At 42.0% G+C, this 20155-nt stretch overlaps 1 protein-coding gene across 1 annotated transcript in view; it reads left to right on the top strand.

Annotated features, from left to right (window-relative positions):
• Window positions 1-20155, top strand: part of AFG3L2 (AFG3 like matrix AAA peptidase subunit 2) — a gene marked incomplete at its 5' end in the record, with an annotated part of 50074 nt that continues 29919 nt past the window's right edge. The window contains 7 exon segments of the mRNA XM_027766538.1: window positions 1-42; window positions 9072-9171; window positions 10469-10546; window positions 13241-13359; window positions 13525-13677; window positions 16452-16526; window positions 20119-20155. The exon segment at window positions 20119-20155 is cut by the window's right edge and continues 5 nt beyond it. Of these exon segments, the coding sequence (XP_027622339.1) occupies window positions 1-42; window positions 9072-9171; window positions 10469-10546; window positions 13241-13359; window positions 13525-13677; window positions 16452-16526; window positions 20119-20155 (604 nt within the window).

Raw genomic sequence — 20155 nt, 5'->3', positions numbered from 1 at the left:
GGCGGCGGCCTGGGCCCCGCTGGGCGGCCCTGCCTCCGGACGGTGAGTCCCGGTGCTCGGCGTTTCCCGCCCTGTCCCGGCCTCGGGACTGCTTCCGGCCCCGGGAAGCGGGTGTCAAGGTCACCGGCCCCTGGCGCTCCCGACCGCTTCCCGGGGGCGCGGACGGGCCCTGGAGAAGAAAGCGGGCAGCGCGCGCCGGCGGTTCTGGCCGGCGAGCGCGGGCGGTTCTGGCCGGCGACCGGCGGGTTTGCTCAGGTGTTGTGGGCCCCCAGAGTGCACTTGCTCGGGCCAGACCTTGTGGATCGGACTGGATGTTTGACAGGCGCACCTGCGGTGCAGTCGGATTTGGTGCTGCAGTAGGCCACCTGAAACCTGAAAAGGTCATACCTTGGCTTCGGTTGCCTTCGTGTTGCCTGCTTCCGAGGCATTAGAACGAAAGTGTGCTGTAGTTGACTCGGCAGCACCGATGTGATGGAGTCGAGTTTTGGAGTCTTGCCATTAACCTCTGTGAGCCTCCATTTTCCCATCTGTTGAATGGAGTCTTTGCTTTCATTTGGGAACTGACGCATAGTTGATCCAAGTAAATATTAGCTATTACAACATTTAAAAGTCACCTTTTCAAAGTAGGGACTGTGTATTTCATTACTTAACAGGGTTTATCCTTAGGGGGCTATTTCACTGTTGGTAATAACCAGCCTCAAGAAGGGCTGCATGCGAAGGAATTCTTACACATGCTTCCTAAGTGGTCACAAGTGTGTTGTCAGAACCATGGTAGTAACCTTTTTTATTTTTTTGGAGAGGTTTTTGCTATAATAGGGTGCGTGCACTCGCCAGACAGAGACAGAAAGCGAGAAATTACCCCCCCCCCAGGGGGGATGGCCACGCTGCAATCCCTTCTCCTCTGTTCTCCTCTTGGGATCTTGGGTACGCACACACACGCGCCTGGCGTGAGTTTAAGCCACCGGGTCCGGGACTCAAACCATGGTTGACTACATGGAAGCCCAGCGACATAGCCATTACGCTAACTGCTGGTCCCCCCCAGTGAATGTTGTACTCAGATGTAAGTAGAGTGAGCAACTAGGGATATGCTTTGTTGAGTTTGCAGTTTTTATGTCAGGACTCTTATCCAAGAGGCCTTCCCTTTGAGTGGCACTTTGTACCTATAAATCACCCATGCTGAGTTGAAACTCTCAGCTGTAAAAGCGATAGCTGGCAGATGGGGGTGGACAGTCTGACATATATTCTCTGGTACTGCTCTGAAGACCTGGTGGAAGACACGGACATTTACCATGCTGTCTGTGAGAGAGTCTGAAGGAATGAGTTTTCCTTTAGGTTGGTGTTGCAGTTAAAGATCAAACACAGAGGTACTGTTCTCACAGTGAAGTTCCTGGGGGAAAGATTTTGATATATTGAGATATCAGTTCTCAGATATTATGCCCAGAGGAATAAGACTGAGGATAAAGTAAATGAAAAAATGATGGGAACCAGCAGTTGGCGTAATGGCTATGTCGCTGGACTCCCACGTAGTCGACCGCGGTTTGCGTCCCGGACCCGGTGGCTTAAAACTCACGCCGGGCGCGTGTGCGTGCGTGCCCAAGATCCCAAGAGGAGAATGGAGGAGAAGGGATTGCGGCGTGACCATCCCCCCTGGGGGGTGATTTCTCGCTTTCTGTCTCTAATGTCTCTCTCTGTCTGTCTGGCGAGCGCACGCACCCTATAGTGAAAATCTCTCCAAAAAAACAAAAACAAAAACAAAACACGTTTGTATTGTTGGGGCCGGCAGGTGGTGTGGAGGTTGAGGCCTTGGATCCTACATGGCTGACAATGTAGTATGAGTTCCGGACCCAGCTTGAAAAATCACGCCAGGCACGTTTATATGCATGCCCAGAATCCTGAGAGAAAACTGAAGGAGGAGGGATTGCAGTGTGGCCCATTCCCCTTGAGGGTTGATTTCTCACTTTCCCTCTCTGTCTCTCTAGGGAGCACATATGCTCTGTAACCCCCCCCCCACCACCAGCCTATACTATAAAAACAAAAGCTAATCATCTAAAATGAGGTGCTGTCAACTTACATTTTGTGAATTAGGATCCAGCTGTTGTGGTATACAGTGCTAAGACACAGTTCCATAGGAACCACATGGTAGCCTGGGATTGATTCCTGGTCCAACCTTTAGGTTAGGTGTGGTGGCATGTACCTATGATCCTAGCAACTCAGGGAAGCTAAGGAAAAAGGATCATGAGCTCAAGGCTGCCCTGGGCAGCATAGCAAGACCTTATCTTAAAGGAAAAAGAAAGCTGTTTTGTTTTTGTGTGTACTCGTGTGTATGTTTTATTTCAACTTCAGAGGGTACCAGTGTTCATCAAGAGAGGTATAGCACCCCTCACAGTGGAGCATGGTCATGCCACTATCCTTTTCTTCCATTCCTCCTTTCCATCAGGGTTTTGGACACACATGCACATGTGCCTTGGCATGCTTTTCAAGCTGCCTGGGCCAGGGTTTGAACTGTGGTTGGCCATGTGGGATCTGGCCCCCTTAACTGCTGAACTATGGAGCCAATGCAAGACTGTTTAAAAAAAAAAAAGTATGAATTAGTACCCTTATATTACTCTCTGAGTAATAGATACCCAGGGCTTAGATTAGATGTGTAGAGGGTAAGAATTTTAATTCATGATTCCTTCATAGAAAACAGCCTCAATGTTAAATGCTGTCACTAGGGTTATTGCAAAAGAGGGCTTCTTAGTCAACGAACATTCATGACTTGCAAACCATCTGCTCAGGTCTGTACTGAACGGGTGACCTGACGTCTGTGTGTCTCTGTTCCATGTACTTACAGGTTTGTACTGTTGCACCTATTATACCACATTGTTCCCATGACTGTCTTCCTTATGCCTCTGAGTATTGCAGAGGTGGGATTGGTTCTGAATCCTCTTCTAAGTCCTCACTGCTTGGCAGCTCCTAGCCTAGGTTGGTGTTCATTCTAGTGTAGTTTGTTGACTTGTCTAGCTTGAGTAACATTGCATTTTAATCTACATTTTTAATGGATTTTTAGCAAAGACTTTGTTTACTTATGATACATTGTTATCTGTTATCAGTGGTTATTTCACAGGTCAAGTATTCTGGTGGTTGGAGAGGGCCTGACACAACATAAGCCCTAAATTCACTCAGACCAGCATTGTGGTCAGTCAGGAATAGTGTCTTTGCCCTGTTTTGCTGAGTACAGCTGTTAAATCAGCTCATTCTTTTAAATTTATTTTTATTTCTTTTTTATGATTATTCATGTGTCTGTGTGTGCTAAAGAGAGAGAAAAGGCATCCTCAATAGAGTCTCATCACATCAAGGTCCCTTCCCTCTGCCCTGCAGCTCTTCAGGATCTCAGGTGCCTGTGCACACTCCCCGTATGCTTTTCAGGCTGATTCTTGGTCACCGTGTGTCTCCCAGCCACTTACAGGGTACCAGCATTACCACTCTGCCACAGCAGCTGGGCCTTTTTATCCAGTGACATTTTAATTCAGGTACCATAAAATCTATAATTTAAATTCATCTTTATTTTTAAAAAATATTTTATTTAACTTTATTTATTTATTTAAATTTGATCAGAGAAGGACAGAGAGTAAGTGAGAAAGCAAGCCACCAGGTCCGGGACTCAACCCATGGTCTGCCATGTGGGAGCCCAGCGTCCTTAACCACCACGCCACCTGCTAGCTCCTAAATCCATCTTTTTTTTTTTTTAAGAGAGGTTTTTGCTATAGGGCACATGTGCTCACTGGAAAGACAGAGAGAGTCAAAAGAGACAGAAAGCAAGAAATCACCTGGGGTGGGAGGTGGGAATGGCCACACCACAATCCTTTCTTTTCCATTCTTCTCTCAGGATCTTGGGCATGCACACACACGTTTAAGCCACCAGGTCCGGGACTCAAACCACAGTTACCTACATGGGAGTTCAGTGATATAACCATTACACCATCTGCAGGTCCCTAAATCCATCATTTTTAAAGTGTATAATTCAGTGGTTTTTAATATATTTATAGTTACGCAACTATCGCCACTATCCTTAATTCTAGAAGAATTTTATCACTTAAAACAGAAGCTCCACAACTGTTAGCAGTCACTCCCCATTTCTCCAGCCCTAGGCAACTACAAATATATTATTATTTTTATTCTGGACACTTAATATGGATATGATAATATAATATGTGACCTTTTTTAACCTAATTTATTTTGTATGTTTTCAGGGTTCACTCAGGTATCTCTGCTTCTGTACTGTATTTCTTTTCATGGGTGAATAATGTTCCATTGTATGACTATGTCATTTCATTTACTCATTCATCATCAGTTGATAGGCATTTGGGTTGTTCCTACTTTTTTAACAACTATGGATAATGCTGATATGAACATTTGGTTTTAAGTTTCTGTGTGTATATACAAGGAAACTTCAAAAAGTTTATGGGAAAATGGAATTAAGGTGTGTTTTAGTACAAACATTTTTTTAAAAGATTTGTTTATTCATTCATTTTTTTAATTTGACCAGAGAGAGAGACAGACAGAGAGAGAGAGAGAGAGAGAGAGAGAGGAAAGTGAGAAAGCAAGCCACCAGGTCCAGGACTTGAAATCGTGGTCAGCCATGTGGGAGTGTCCAGTGCCTTAACCACAACGCAACGTGCTGGTCCCAGAAAGAGAGAAATCACCCCCCAGGGGGGATGGCCACGCTGCAGTTCCTTCTCCTCCATTCTCCTCTTGGAATCTTGAGCATGCACGCACACGCGCCTGGCGTGAGTTTAAGCCACCAGGTCGGGGACTCAAACCATGGTCAGCTACATGGGAGTTCAGCAACATAGCCATTACAGTAACTGCTGGTCCCCAGTATAAACATTTTTGAAATCCATGCATTTTGTTTTCTTTCTTTCTATTACTAGAAAGTGCATGCACTTTCTAGGGTGAGAGAGGGAAGAGAGGGAGAAAGCACCCTCAAATGGGACGTGGTCTTATCCCAATTTCTCCATTCCGTCGTGATTTTGCACATGCACCCAGTATGTTTTTCAAGCTGACAGGGCGAGGATTCAAACTGCAATTGGTCATGTGGGAACTGGTCCCTTAACCACTAAGCTATGGAGCTGAAGAACCCTCATCTGTGTTTTGTTTTCTTGAGTAGAAGTAGAATTGCTGGATCATATGGTGATTCTACACTTAACATTTTGAGTATCTGCCAGACTGTTTTCCAAAGTGGCCATGCCATGTTACATTCTCACCAGTGGTGTACAAGGGCTCCAGCTTCTCCATATTCTCACTAACCCTTGTCTATCTCATGAGAGAGATGCAGGTGCACACATAAGGTGGTGGGACAGGGAGGGAGGGAGAAGGAGGAAGTGGGGGTTGGGAAGCACACTAGACAAGGTCTCCTTGTGTCACGATCTTCCTTTGACCGCCCAATTCATCAGGATCTTGGGCATGTTTATCTGCACCTGGTGTGTTTTCAAGATTACCCAAGCGTCTGAAACCACTGTCAGCCACATGTCTTCCAGCACTGCAGTTCACTTTGCTATGGACAGTGCTACCAGGCTGGAGCTTGTCTTTTTTTTTTAAAAAAAGAATCATTTTATTTAACTTTATTTATTATTATTGTCATTCTTATTTTCCAGTTTGATCCGAGAGAGACAGAAAGAGAGAGAGAGAAAGGAAGAAACAAAGCCACTAGGTCCAGGACTCGAACCATGGTCGGCTTTGTGGGAGTCCAGCGCCTTTAACTACCATGCCACTTGCCAGCCCCCAGCTTGTCTTTTTGATATAGCTATCCTAGTGGGTGTGGCGTGTTTTTTTGTTGTTGTTTTGTTTTTGTTTGTTTTATTTTTCTCAACAGAACATAAAGGAGGTAATTGATAATGGATGCTAATAGAGATGTTCACTTTAAACCTTCGTTTTTTTTAAGAATTATTTTTTATTTAATTTTATTTTTTCATTCATTTATTTTAATTTGACCAGAGAGAGAGAAAGAAAGTGAGAAAGCAAGCCGCCAGGTTTGGGACTCAAACCGTGGTCAGCCATGTGGGAGTGTCCAGCGCCTTAGCTACCATGCCACCTGCTAGTCCCCAAACATTCATATTTTTTAAAAAAATAATTATTTATTCAATTTTATTTGTTATTATTATTTCATTAATTTGACCATAGAGAGAGAAAGGGAAAGTGAGAAAGCAAGCCACAGGTTCCTGGACTTAAACTATGGTCGGTCGGTCATGTGGGAGTCCAGTGCCCCAATCACCATGCCTCCTGCCAGCCCCAATATTCACATCTTTTTTTTAAGAATTATTTTAGGGACCAGCAGTTGACATAATGGATGTGTTGCTGGACTCCCATGTAGTCAACTGCAGTTCAAGTCCCGAACCTGTTGGCTTAAACTCACGCCGGGCACATGTATGCACGTGCCCAAGATCCCAAGAGGATAATGGAAGAGAAGGGATTGCGGCATGGCCATCCCCCTGGAGGGTGATTTCTTGCTTTCTGTCTCTGTCTCTCTCTGTCTTTCTGGCAAGCGCACACGCCCTATAGCATAAACCTCTCCAAAAAAGAAAAAAAGAATTATTTTATTTGGAACCAACAGGTGGCATGGTGGTTAAGGCGTTGGAACTCCCACATGGCTGACTGCAGTTTGAGTCCCAGACCTGACAGCTTGCTTTCTCACTCTCCCTCTCTCTCTTTCTGTGGCAAAGCTTATGTGAAAAAATTAATAATTAAGTTTTTAAAAAAGAATTATTCTATTTAATTATTAATTTACCTTTAAAGAATTATTTATTTTTAATTTTATTTATTCATTTATTTATTTTAATTTGATGAGAGAGAGAGAGAGCTTGCGTGCGCGCACGTGCAAGCCAGCCACCAGGTCCAGGACTTGAACAATGGTTGGCCATGTGGTAGTGTTGAGCACCTTAACCTCCATGCCACCTGCTGGTCCCCTACTTATAATTTATATTTTTAAAAATTTGACCAGAGAGGGACAGAGTAAGTGAGAGAAAGAGAAAGCAAGCCTCCAGCTCTGGGTCTCCACCTGCAGTCCGCTGAGTTGGAGTCCAGCACCCTCAACAACCACGCCACTTTCTGGCCCCCACATCTGTTTTTACATCTTGCCCCCACTCCCTAAAATGACAGTGAATTTTCACTTTGCAAAAGGATAAAATTACTTGAACTTTTTCAGTGTCGGATTTGGATATATACTCTCAGTGCTTCTTGCCATTGGTTGCATTTAAACATGTTTTTAATAGCTAAACATTTAATAGGAAGTTTCTTTGGTGTGTTTCTGTTATACTTTTATTTATCAGGACTGTGTTTATGAACAACTTTTTAGCAACATATGTTATTTGAAACAGATAAATTTGTAGTAAATTTCTTTTTTTAAGAAGAATTATTTTTTTTTGGAGAGGTTTTTGCTACAGGGCACGTGCATTCGCAAGAGAGAAAGAGAGAGACAGAGAGACAGAAAGCGAGAAATCACCCCCCCAGGGGGGATGGCCAGACCTCAGCCCCTTCTCCATTCTCCTCTTGGGATCTTGGGCATGCGCGCACATGTGCCTGGCGGGAGTTTAAACCACCAAGTCCAGGACTTGAACTGCAGTCGACTACATGGGAGTTCAGTGACATAGCCATTACACTAACTGCTAGTCCAGTCCCAAGAATTATTAATTTTAGCTAGCAGGTGGTGTGGTGGTGAAGGGCACTGGATTCCCATATGGCCGACTGCAGTTTGAGTCCCAGACCTGCGGCTTGCTTTCTCACTTTCCTTCGCTTTCTCTCTGGTCAAATTAAAAATAAAGTTAAATAAAATAATTCTTAAAAAGAGTTATTTTATTTATTATTTTTAAATTTGACTGAAGAGAGACATAGAGGGAAAGTAAGAAAGTAAGCTGCCAGGTCCAGGACTCAAACTGTGGTCAGCCATGTGGGAGTCCAGTGCCTCAACCACCATGCCACCTGCTGGTCCCAGGATTTCTTTGACAAGGATTTTCACCAGGATGACAGTATATTGGATATCTTTAGCCAATGTTGTCAGTTTGAAGATGATCAATAGTGTTGGATCATATCTTCCTTATCATTGAATTAAGGTAAATGTAGTATCAGAAGTAGCATCGGTCTGTAATTTCTGGTAAAAAGTTTGCAGTATTTTGAATCTTGTAAATGAGTCCGCATGAAGATTTTCTGTGTCAGAGGTTTTTTTTTTTTTTTAATTTTTTCTCTTTTTTTTTTTTTTGGAGAGGGTTTTGCTATAGGGTGCGTACGTTAGCCAGACAGACAGAGAGAGACAGAGAGACAGAAAGCAAGAAATCATCCCCCAGGGGGGATGGCCACGCCGCAATCCCTTCTCCTCCATTCTCCTCTCAGGATCTTGGGCACGCACGCACACGCGCCCGGCGTGAGTTTAAGCCACCGGGTCCGGGACTTGAACCGCGGTCGACTATGTGGGAGTCCAGCGACACAGCCATTATGCTAACTGCTGGCCCCCAGAGTTTGTTTTTTGAATGCTGCAGATTAAGTAAACATTGGCAATGTGTTGTGCTGTGGGATCATTAAATTGGGATGTAGTTCTAAATTATATCTGTCTTTGAAATATTTTTATCTTCTGGATACTAATGTGTCTCCTGGTTCTGTGGCTAGAGTGGAGCGGCCTAGTGCTGAATAACCCCTGTCTTTTCTCAGGGGAGTCACTCTGTGCTAGTTTATAACCATCTATGGAAGGGGAACATTTCATTTACTCTAAGATACTGGGAAATGGGGCCAGCAGGTTGGCATGGTGGTTAAGATGCTGGACTCCCACATGGTTGACTACGGTTCAAATCCTGGACCTGGAGGCTTGTTTTTCTACTTTCCTTTTCTCTCTCTCTGACTCTCTCTGGTCAAATTAAACAAATACTAAAAAAAAAAAAAAAAAAAAAAAAAAAAAAAAAAAAAAAAAAAAAAAAATTAAACAAATACTAATGATGATAATAAGTGAAATAAAATAATTTTAAAAAAAGATATTAGGAAATGAAGCTTTTAAATATTTTATCTTGATATAACCTTCTTACTCCTATTTTTATGTTCCATTGCAGCTTTATCGATATGCTACCACTCAAGCAACAACCGGCAGAAATTCTCTTTTGACAGATGTAATTGCTGCTTATCAAAGATTCTGTTCTCGACCTCCAAAAGGTAAATGCTTAGATGTGATGGAATGTTCTGCGTTCTTGTTACAGAGACGTGTCCTCAGCAGATTTTTTTTTTCTTTTTTTTTTAGAGAGGTTTTCGCTATAGGGCGCGTGCGCTTGCCAGGCAGAGACAGAGAGAGACAGAGAGACAGAAAGCGAGAAATAACCCCCCAGAGGGGATGGTCACGCCGCAGGCCCTTCTCCTCCATTCTCCTCTCAGGATCCTGGGCACACACACACACACGTGCCCGGCGTGAGTTTTAAGCCACCGGGTCCGGGATGTGACCTGCGGTCGACTACGTGGGAGTCCAGCGACATAGCCATTACGCTAATTGCTGATTCCCTGCTCAGCAGATTTTTTTTTTCTTTTTTTTTTAGAGAGATTTTTGCTGTAGGGCACATGCGCTCGCCAGAGAGACAGGAAGCGATGAGAAATCAATCCCCTGGGGAATGGCTGATGTGCTGTACTCCCTTCTCCTTCATTCTCCTCTCGGGATTATTGGCATACACGCATACACACCAGGTGTGAGTTTCAAGCTGTGGAGTCCAGAACTTGAACTGTGGTTGGCCGTGTGGGAGTCTCGTGATGTAATAGTTACGCCATCTGCTGGTCCCTGTTTTTTTGTTTTTAAAGAATTATTTATTTAATTTTATTTATTTTTGTTATTATTTTTAAATTTCCTGTAGGGCACATATGCTCACCAGAGAGAAAGAGGTCTAGGATTCAAACTGCAGTCAGCTATAGTCTAGCACCTTAACTACCATGCCACCAGCTGGCCCCTTTAGCAGATTTTTACAAAACAAGTGCATTGGTTTAGTTTCAGGTTGACTCCTTTTTAAAATTTTGTTTTTAGAATTATTTAATTTTATTCATTATTATTATTTTTTAATTTCACCAGAGAAAGAGAGAGAAAAAGTGAAAAAGCAAACTGCTAGGTCCAGGACTCGAGCTACAGTTGGCTCAGCACCTTAACAACCATGCCACCTGCCGGCCCCACAGGTTGACTCTTGTCTCTTGTAACTCACTCTCCTATCTCCATCTTCTGACTGATTACAGTGATAAAAATGTGTTACCTTTAAATTTAATACTAGATAACAAAATTAGCAAGTGAGAAAAGCTCTTTTTTTTTTTTTTTAACATGTCTGGGTTGTGAACTATATTATTTAGGCTTTGATATACTTCTATGCAAGAAATGTTATCTTTTATGCTTTTTAAAAGTAGTTGCTTTATAAACATGAACATATATATGAAACTTAATTTCAGTTTGGAGATTATGTATTTTTTTTCTCTTTTCTAATAGGATTTGAAAAATACTTCCCTAATGGAAAAAATGGGAAAAAAGATAGTGAACCTAAAGAAGTTATGGGAGAAAAAAAAGGTACCTTTGAAAAAGATTGTTTGAATTTATTGTTTTCCCCAATATATGGTGGCGATAGTTTCCATCAAAGGAATTTATTTTATAAGTTAGTTCTGAAACTGTAGATACAAACACATCAAATTCTACAGACCCTTTGTTTTATTTCACTTTAATTTTCTGTTTATATTTTCCTGTCATTTTTCAAATTGAAGTAACTTAAGGTTATCCTGGAGGAATGAACTGATAAAACTAAGCACATTTGGTGGACCTCTGACATGATTTAAACTGTTGAAAAAACTTTAGAAATAGATGCAGTTTATTTGACAATTGTGTGGTATAGTGCAGTGTTTTTGAAATTGTTTCTCTGAGCGTTGTCTTACATATTCTGAGGGTTTTTTTAGAGCTGGGCACTGGGGCAGCAAGGGGGCTTTGACTTCCTGTTTCTCATTTCTTAAGTGTGGTAGTATTTAGCGCAATGCTTCGCACGTTGGCTTTTTTTAAAAAATGATTTGTTTAGTTTTTAAATTATTATTTTTCAATTTAATTAGTGAGAAAGAGGGAGAGAGAGGGAAAGTGAAAAAGCAAGTCTCCAGGTCCAGGAGGATGCAAACTGGTCAGCCATGTTGGAGTCCAGTGCCTTAACCACCATACCACCTGCTGGCCCTTACACTTTGGCATTTGACTAGTGTGTATATATATAATTAAAGGAAAGTTAGGTTTTAAATTTTTATTTAATTTTTATTTCATTTTATTTTTTCCCAATGGGCATGTGTGGGAGAATGCTAGAGAAAGAGTGAATACAACTCCCCTCCCATGGGGATGTGGTTGTGACACAGTCTTTTTTCCTTCATCCCATAAGAACTTTAAGCACGTGTATGCACATATTTGTGACCAGCATGTTTTTCAGGCTGCAGGGGCTGGGATTCAAGCCACAGTTGGTGTGCGAGATCCGACTCCCTGTTCACAGCACACAACCACTGTGCTATGGGGCTGGTCGTAGCATCCTTTCTTTTCAGGGACGTGTAAGGAAAAAATATCATCAACCTTTGTGTTTCAATGTAGTGGTCGTCTAGTTGGAGAGACAGACAAATGCTCAGAGATTGCAGAGGGGTGAAAGCAAGGTCTGGTAGAAGGAGAGGGAGAAGTGCTAGAGTGAGCTGATGATGACCTGAGCTTCTAGATTGGAGCTTTGACGACGTAGGCAGTACTCGAGTTTTCTCAGAGTAGATCGTTTTTAAATGTTGGTGTAGGGCAGATTGATAATAGCTCCACTTTATAAATACAATCATGGAGTACCTTTTACATATATATTACTTTGTGCTAGAGCAGTTTAGAATATTGTCAAATGACTGTAGCAGTGTGCTGACTCAGTGCATCCCAGTCTTTTGCCTTGTTAGGGGTGGGGCTGGGACTAGAACACATCGTGTCTGTCTCAGATTCTGCTTCACTGCAGATCCAGGGGCAGAAGCTCCTGGCGTAGCAGAGTGGGTGAACACGTCATATGGCCACTGAAAGTGACTGGGTGCTTTCCCATAGGCTGCCATCCTGCTTCAGTAGAGGTTTGCTTCATAGTAGTTGAAGATGTTAGAATGGTATTTGTGAGTCTTCTAGAGGGTAGAGAAGTGATAAAAGAAAGGAAAAGGTCAGAGACTGCTGTAATGTGCCAGGGCTACCAGTAGAAAGTATTGCAAACTGGATGGCTTAGTTCATCAGGTTGGTTTCTTCAGAGGGCAATAAGGAGGAATCTATTCCAGCTTTCGAGATGGTCATCTTTTCCCTGTATCTCTGCATGTTATTTTTCTTCTCTGCATATCTCTGTCCATATTCTCTCTCCCACCCCCCTTTTTTAATAAGAACACCAGTTACTTTGGACTAGAGCTCAACCTAATGATCCTTAAATTACCTCCATAAAGAGCGTATTTCCAAGTAAGGCTACATTTTGAAGTCCTGGGGATAAGAACTTTAATATGAGAATTTTGCAAGGATACAATTCAATACATGACGGTGACTAATTTCAGATTCTTGCAAACTAGCTTTATGCAGGTGAGAGTGTTTTTTCCAGTTATCAAAATCATAACCTTCTGGGGCCGGCAGGTGGCATGGTGGTTAAGAGCGTTGGATTCCCACGTGGCCGACCATGGTTCAAGTCCTGGACCTGGAGGCTTGCTTTCTCACTTTCCCTTTCTCTTCCTGTCTCTCTCTGGTCAAAATTTAAAAATGATAATAACAACGATTGGAGTTAAATAAATAAATATTTTTAAAAATCATAACTTTCTTACAGAAGAAACTATTAACAATGTTTACTTCATGGGAGCAGGGATAAAAAAGAAGCACTTAACATTTTGAGTGAGAGACTCAGGAACTCTCATCCCAACTTTGTTACTTATTCGGTGTCTCTTAACTGTGCAGCACACTGTCCAGCTAGTTATTTACGTTGCAATTTCCTACTCTGTAAAAATGGATACAATAGTAGTATGCTTCCAGGGTTATTGAGTTATTGTGTCTATTTCATGAGATTATATGGGTGAAGGACTTTCTAGTCTCTTTAAATATTCATTGCTGTCTTTGTATTAGTATCCTTTTTCATTTCTTCTACTTAGTAACTTATCAGTTGCCACATGTATTTTACAGTCTTATACTAACTGTGTAAATAAAAACATTGTTGAGAGATATAAATCCTGTGTGCTACTGTATATATGCTTTGTTTATGAACAGACTCAAAATCAGCTGCTTCCCCACGCTCTTCTGGAGGAGGAGTTGGTGGTGGAAAAGGTGGTGGAGGAAAACGAGGCAGCAAGAAAGATGATTCTCACTGGTGGTCTCGGTTCCAGAAGGTTTGATTCCAAACTCTACATATATTTTGAGGTTATGGTGGAGGCCCCAGGAGAGATTGGGAGGCATTAATAACTTTGGGAGGGACTTGTGTCTCGCACAGAATCACTCCTATTAGAGAATTTAATTCATCACGGAACTGTCTTTTTTTTTTTTTTTTTGCCCAGGGTGACTTTCCATGGGACGATAAGGATTTTAGGATGCACTTTCTCTGGACTGCTCTGTTTTGGGGTGGAATCATGTTTTACTTCCTGTTCAAGAGCTCTGGGAGAGAAATTACTTGGAAGGACTTTGTCAATAACTATCTTTCTAAAGGCGTAGTAAGTATTTTGTGGGATTGGTGACTGTAGTGGTTCAAAAAGGTGAAGTTCAGTCAATTAGACCAAAAAATGGTAAATAGCAAGGTAGTCAAACTTGTTGGATTTTTCTAATGCTAAAAAAGTGCACTAAAACTAAGAAACCTATTTGTTTTAACTCAGCCTTCTCACATTTGCCACAACATCTTTTCATTTCATTTCGTAGTGAAGTCTAGTTCTGGAATTGCTGTCTCCGAGTGTGGTCCTGGCAGTCTTGCTGCTCCCATCACTTTCTCATGTGCCCTCGGAAGCCTGTCCGCTGTGCTGTGCCATCAGCTCTCAGCCCTTCTTATATCTGTACTGCTTTTAACCTCTGTGGGCTTGAATCACATTAGTCACAGATAGTAAGAGCGGACAGGCTCTAAGTAAGGGCCCAAGGAGTGTCTGTGTTCTCTGACACCCACTGTCTGTTTGAAAGCCCGTGTTACTAATATACTTGCGGGGTCTTTGCCCAGGTAAAACCATATTTTTACATATTTAAAATGCTACTGGAGGCCAGCCCATGGCTTGGTGGTTAAGGCAGCTGGATCCTATAAGGCTGACCACGCAGTTTGAGTTTCAGACCCAGGAGCTTGAAAAACATGCTAGGCATGTGTATCTTATCTCTCTGTCTCGGAAAGAGATAAAAAATGGAGAAGGAGATTGCCACATGACCATGTACCTGGGGAGTGCTTTCTCACTCTCTGTCTTTCAGGCTTTCTCTGGTGAGTGCATGTGCCCTCTGGCAAAATTTTTTTTTAAAATGCTGCTTTATCACATGTGCCAGAATAACAGAGAGAGAGAGACAGCGAGAAATCACCCCCCAGGGGGATGGCCATGCCACAATTGCTTCTCCTCCATTTTCTTCTTGGGATCTTGGGCATGCACACACAGATGCCCAGTGTGAGTTTAAGCCACCAGGTTCGAGACTTGAACCTATGATCAACTACATGGGAGTCCAGTGACATAGTCATTACGCCAACTGCTGGTCCCTATCTTTATTTTTTTTTTTAAAGAATTATTTTATTTAACTTTATTTATTTATTTATTTAAATTTGACCAGAGAGGGGGAGAGAGAGAGAGAGAGAGAGAGAGAGAGAGAGAGAGAGAGAAAGCAAGCAAGCTGCCAGGTCTGGTATTTTGGGACTCAAACTTGGTGAGCCATTAACCACCATGCCACCTGCTTGCCAGGTTTTAACATATGAATTTGGGGGGGACGTGTTTAAACCATAGAAGTAGCCGTCTCAATGGGCATAATGGGACCAGCAGATGACATAATGGTTACGTCGCTGGAATTGCACATAGTCGACCACAGTTGGAATCCCAGACCCAGCAACTTGAAATTCACTCCGGGAGCATGTGCTTGCCTGCGTGCCCAAAATCCCTAGAGGAGAAACGATTGCAGCATGGCCATCTCCCCTGACACCCCCTGTGGTGATTTCTCACTTTGTCTCTCTGGCAAGCGCATGTGCCCTATAGCAAAAGTCTCTGCAGGGTTTTTTTTTTAATCAATTGATTTTATTTTCTTTTTCTTTAAAATTTCCCATAGGGCTTGTGTGCCAGAGAGAGAGAGAGGGAAAGTGAGAAAGCAAGTCACAAGGTCTAGGACTTGAACCACAGTTGGCTCTGTGGGAGTCCAGGCTCCAACCCCACACCACCCGCTGGCCCCTCTCATTGTAGTTAGAATTTGCACTTTTCTAATGACAAATGATTATTGATGTTAAGTATGTATTCATGTGCTTATTGATCATTTGTCTCCCTTCTTTGGAGAGAGGCCTGATCAACTCCTTTGCCCATTTTTTAAAACTTTATTTTTGATAGAGAGCATGTGTACACATGAGACAGAGAGAGAAGCACCTTCAACAGGATGTTGTCACACAATAATCCCCTTTCCCCACCCCTGCAGCTTGTCAGCATCCTGGGCATGTGTGTATGTGACTAGTGTATTTGCTGGGGCATATTTACCTGTGTTTGGACATGTGACTTCCGGCACTGAGTTCACTTGGCTACTGACTGATAACCAGGCTAGCCTCCTTTGGCCTTTTTTTTTTTTTTTAAAGTATTCTATTTAACTTTATTTATTTAAAAATTATTTAATTTTATTTATTCATTCATTTACTTTTTAATTTGTTCAGAAAGAGAGGGAGAAGGAAAGTGAGAAAGCAAGCCACCAGTTCCGGTACTCGAAACCATGGCTAGCTATGTGGGAGTGTCCAGCGCCTTAACCACCATGCCACCTGCCGGCCCCTATTTATTCATTTTAATTTGACCAGAGTGAGAGCAAGAATGAGAGAGAGAGAGAGAGACAGACAGACAGAGAAAGCAAGCCACAAGGTCCAGAACTTGAATCGCAGTCAGCCATGTGGGAGTCCAGTGCCTTTAACCACCACACTATCTGCTGGTCCCTCTTTGGCGATTTTTAAATTGTTTTCTTTTGTTACTGTTCTTGTTATTCTAGAAGGTTTTTGTTTGTTTGTTTGTTTTTTGTTTTTTTACATTCTGGGGATTAATCCCTCGTCAGATGTAAGATTTGCAAGTATTTTCTTCGGGTCTGCGTTGCCTTTTTACTCTGTTGATACTGTCTTTTCATGTATAAAATCATTAAATTTTCATGTAGTCCAGTTTTTCTATTTTTTACTTTGTTGTCTATACCTTTGGTATCATATCCAAGAAACCATTGCAGAATCTAATGTCATGTAGAATAACTCAACTGTTTTCTAAAAATTTATGTTTGATTATTTAACTTTCTAAAATTTTAGGTAGACAGACTTGAAGTCGTCAACAAGCGTTTTGTTCGAGTGACATTTACACCAGGAAAAACTCCGGTTGATGGGGTAAATCATCTTGTTAATTGATGTGAATTAGCTGTAAATTACCTTTTCAGACCAAAGCTTGAACGAAATCTCCTCTCACATTGCAGTAGGTGTACGGACTGGGTATACCAGAGCTAGGTGGGGCAGCAGATGCCGTTGTACCGACGGAAGTGAACGTCCAATGCTGTGTCTGAACTAGTAAGCTGGGGATCGGGCTAGAGTTTAGGTGTTGGCTGTTCATTTAGGTAGTAGTGAGTGAAATCCCAGGTTTCAGCATTTCAGAATAGTCTGTGATTTTTGAAGACGGAGAAATAGTTGTTTGGTTAGGAAAAAAAACTGTTAAAAAGTCTGAATTGCTTATGATTTAAGAGAGCTTTTTTCAAATTAGTTTAAGAAGCATTCTGACCATCTATTTCCCTTCCCTCTTGTAGTATTATTACATTGTTTCTATTTCCATTTAGTTTCCTGTTTTAAAGTAGTTTATATCTCACCATTTTGTAAGTTACTCCCTAAGACCCCAGATAGAGTTGAGTGCATTGAGGGAGTTCTGGAGGAGTGGGGCTTGGGTAGGTGAGGCCTCCAGGTGGTGACCAGCCATCTCCTGGGCCTGACCTCCCATCCCCAGTTCTTTGATGCCCTCAGTCTCACCTCCTACCCCCCGAGGGCCAGACCTTTTCACCAAGTGCATCCTTGCTCCTTGCGATACTTTTCCTTAACCATTTCCTAGCCATCTTCCCTGGACAGAACCACATTTAAGGACAAACTAGAAGCGATGATGACCATATTGTTTAATAACGTCAGTGAATAGAAGGGTATCTGTAAAGTCATGTGGTTTTGCTACTTTGGCCATGTTAAGGAAAGTTATTTTAATTGTCAGATTTTCCCCCCTCCTTTCTCAACCTTACGATGTTATGTCCATTAATAACCATGCTCCTCTTTTTTCCTCAGACATTTAGTGCTGGGAATTAAGTTGGCACTCCCTCTCAAGAGGACAGTTTGGCAGTGTATATACCAGCAGTTTTGAAAGTACGCACACACCCAGTAATTTTGCTTCTAGGACTGTAGTCTAGGGAATAATTAAGGATGCATGTAAAGATGTCTGTACGAGGACGGCCCCCAAAATGTGGTGGAGCACAAAATGAGAAAGAAGTCAGCGTTCTACACCAGACACCTGGGTAGTGTTGGGGGTCCCTGTTCTGAGTGGTTAGTTTTTTTTTTGCCTTGGGCAGCACTGCCCCTAGAGGGCAGTGTTGACATAGGAGGGGACTTGATTTCTAGCATGGACATGAATAAGTGTTTATATATTGACATTCATACCACTGGATTATAAATTACTTTTTTTTCCTGTTTTATGTTACAGTTATCTGATTTCTTTTTGAAATTTTGCATGTATTTCAAGGTTGGAAAGGGGATAGTGTAAAATCTTGAAGGAGAGGCATTGAAATGCTGTTAGTGTTTATCTCTGTGTGTTGAAGTTACGGTTGCTTTTTATTCTATGTGCATATGGCCAAAGTTTTCTCCATTTAAAAGATTTATTTTGAGCTTTTAGTAACTGAAGATTTTCCATATCATATGACTTATAGAGTAACAACTACTATGCTATATAGACTCAGGCTTTGGCTTCAGATCAGTCTATTTTTTTTTAATCTTTTTTTTTGAGAGGTTTTTGCTATAGGGTGTGTGCGCTTGCCAGACAGACAGAGAGAGACAGAGAGACAGAAAGTGAGAAATCACCCCCCAGAGGGGATGGCCACACCATAATCCCTTCTCCTCCTTTCTCCTCTTGGGATCTTGGGCACACACACACATGCACCCGGCATGAGTTTTAAGCCACCGGGTCTGGGACTCGAACCGCAGTCGACTACGTGGGAGTCCAGCAACATAGCCATTACGCTAACTTCTGGTCCCAAATCAGTCTATTTTTTTAAAAGAATTATTTTATTTACCTTTATTTATTTTTAATTTGACCGGAGAGGGACAGAGAGAGAGAGAGACAGAGACAGAGGCAGAGAAAGAGAGAAAGCAAGCTGCAAGGTTCAGGTTGGCCATGTGAGAGTCCAGTGCCCTTAACCACTGCGCCACCTGCCTCCCACCTCCCAGATCAGTCCTATTACTAGCTGCATAATTTTACTTCTCTGAACTTTATTTTCTTATCTTTAAATTAGAATTGGTAGTAGTACTTTTTTAGGTCTTAGTCCTTAAACGAGGCGGGGTAAGTCAGCAGTGGTTTTCTGAGTTTGCATAGGAGTCACCTGGCGAGCTCTTAGAACTCTAGTCCTAGGACCCCCACCCCAAGCGTCTTATCTGGACCAGGTGCTGAGAGTCTGTATTTCTCACGTGCTCCTAGGGGATGTCCATGCTGCTGGTGCTGGCTCCACACTGATTCTCCGATGAGGGCCAGGCATTTAGCGTGTGGCCCAGCCGATAGAAAGTGCGGAGTGAGTGAGTGTTCAGGCATATGCAGTTAGTTTGTCATTTACATGTTTTGGGACATGTCACCACATGGACTCTGCCATCTTTGTCAGTGAGCAACCTACCAAGCAACCTCTCCATTTAATATAATATAAAATTTACTCTTAGGTGAGTGGAGGTAAATATCAGTGATGTTCCTCACTCAGTAACGTGGGGTGGTGGGGAGAATATGGAATGACATGTTGCTATCTTCTGAATTTTCTATCATAAATTTACTGTTTTGCTATAAAACAAAACAAAAAACTTTAAAAAAATGATTACAGTTTAAAAAAGAAATAATTTTTTTTATGTTTCAGAACAGTATTAATCATGCAAAGTAGTTGGCACTAACAGGGTTTGTGTCTTGTAAAACTCTGTAAGCGTGAGCTGTGACTATTAGTATCTCCGAGGTTGTGTAGAAGCAGTTGGCATGATGGTTAGGACACTGCTTCTGGAGCCACACTGCCTGGATTCAGATCCCAGTCTCTTTATGTGTATCTGAGGGAATTAAGTCACCCCACTAGTTTCTCACCAGTAAATGGGGATGGTGATGAACCAGGACTCGCTCAACAAGTAGAAACTAGTACAGTGTAGTAGTGAATAAAAGGGTAATGCCCAGTGTTGAAGGGTGCTGCTGTTCTGAATAGATGGAGGTGACATTTTTAGTTATTCAGATTTTGGTGTCAGCCTTGGGCAGTACCTGCTGAGTAGGATGATTCTCAGAATTGAATGAAGTAGTGTATGTAAAAAACTTAGAATAATGCCTGGCACTTCGTAAGTGTTCAGCCAACCTTAGGTGTTATCATTGTATCACGTTAGTTTTGAATTTGGGAATAGGCAGCAGAGAAATATCTAGGAAATGGAGAAGAGAAAGAGAATGCATATTTATTTACAAAAGGAGTATCTTTTCAAATAGGTTTTTCATTCTTTCCTTTGAGTCTGTCATTTTAGAGTCACTGAAGAAGAATGTCAAGGATTGCCAAGAGTTTTTATTGAGTGAAACAATCTCTGCATCATTAAAACTAGTCTTTTATTATTACTGTTATCTTTTAATGAGTAACTTTTCAGTATTTCATAACAATTTTTGAGAAATTGACTACTATAGTGAATCTAACCCTTTAGTGCTACTTTATTCTTAGGATATTTGTTTTTCTGTTTATAGCAGTATGTCTGGTTTAATATTGGCAGCGTGGACACCT

Source organism: Tupaia chinensis, unplaced genomic scaffold (genome assembly GCF_000334495.1).
Source record: "Tupaia chinensis unplaced genomic scaffold, TupChi_1.0 Scaffold143584_1, whole genome shotgun sequence".
Lineage (NCBI taxonomy): Eukaryota > Metazoa > Chordata > Mammalia > Scandentia > Tupaiidae > Tupaia > Tupaia belangeri.
This window is presented reverse-complemented; position numbering and strand designations above follow the sequence as displayed.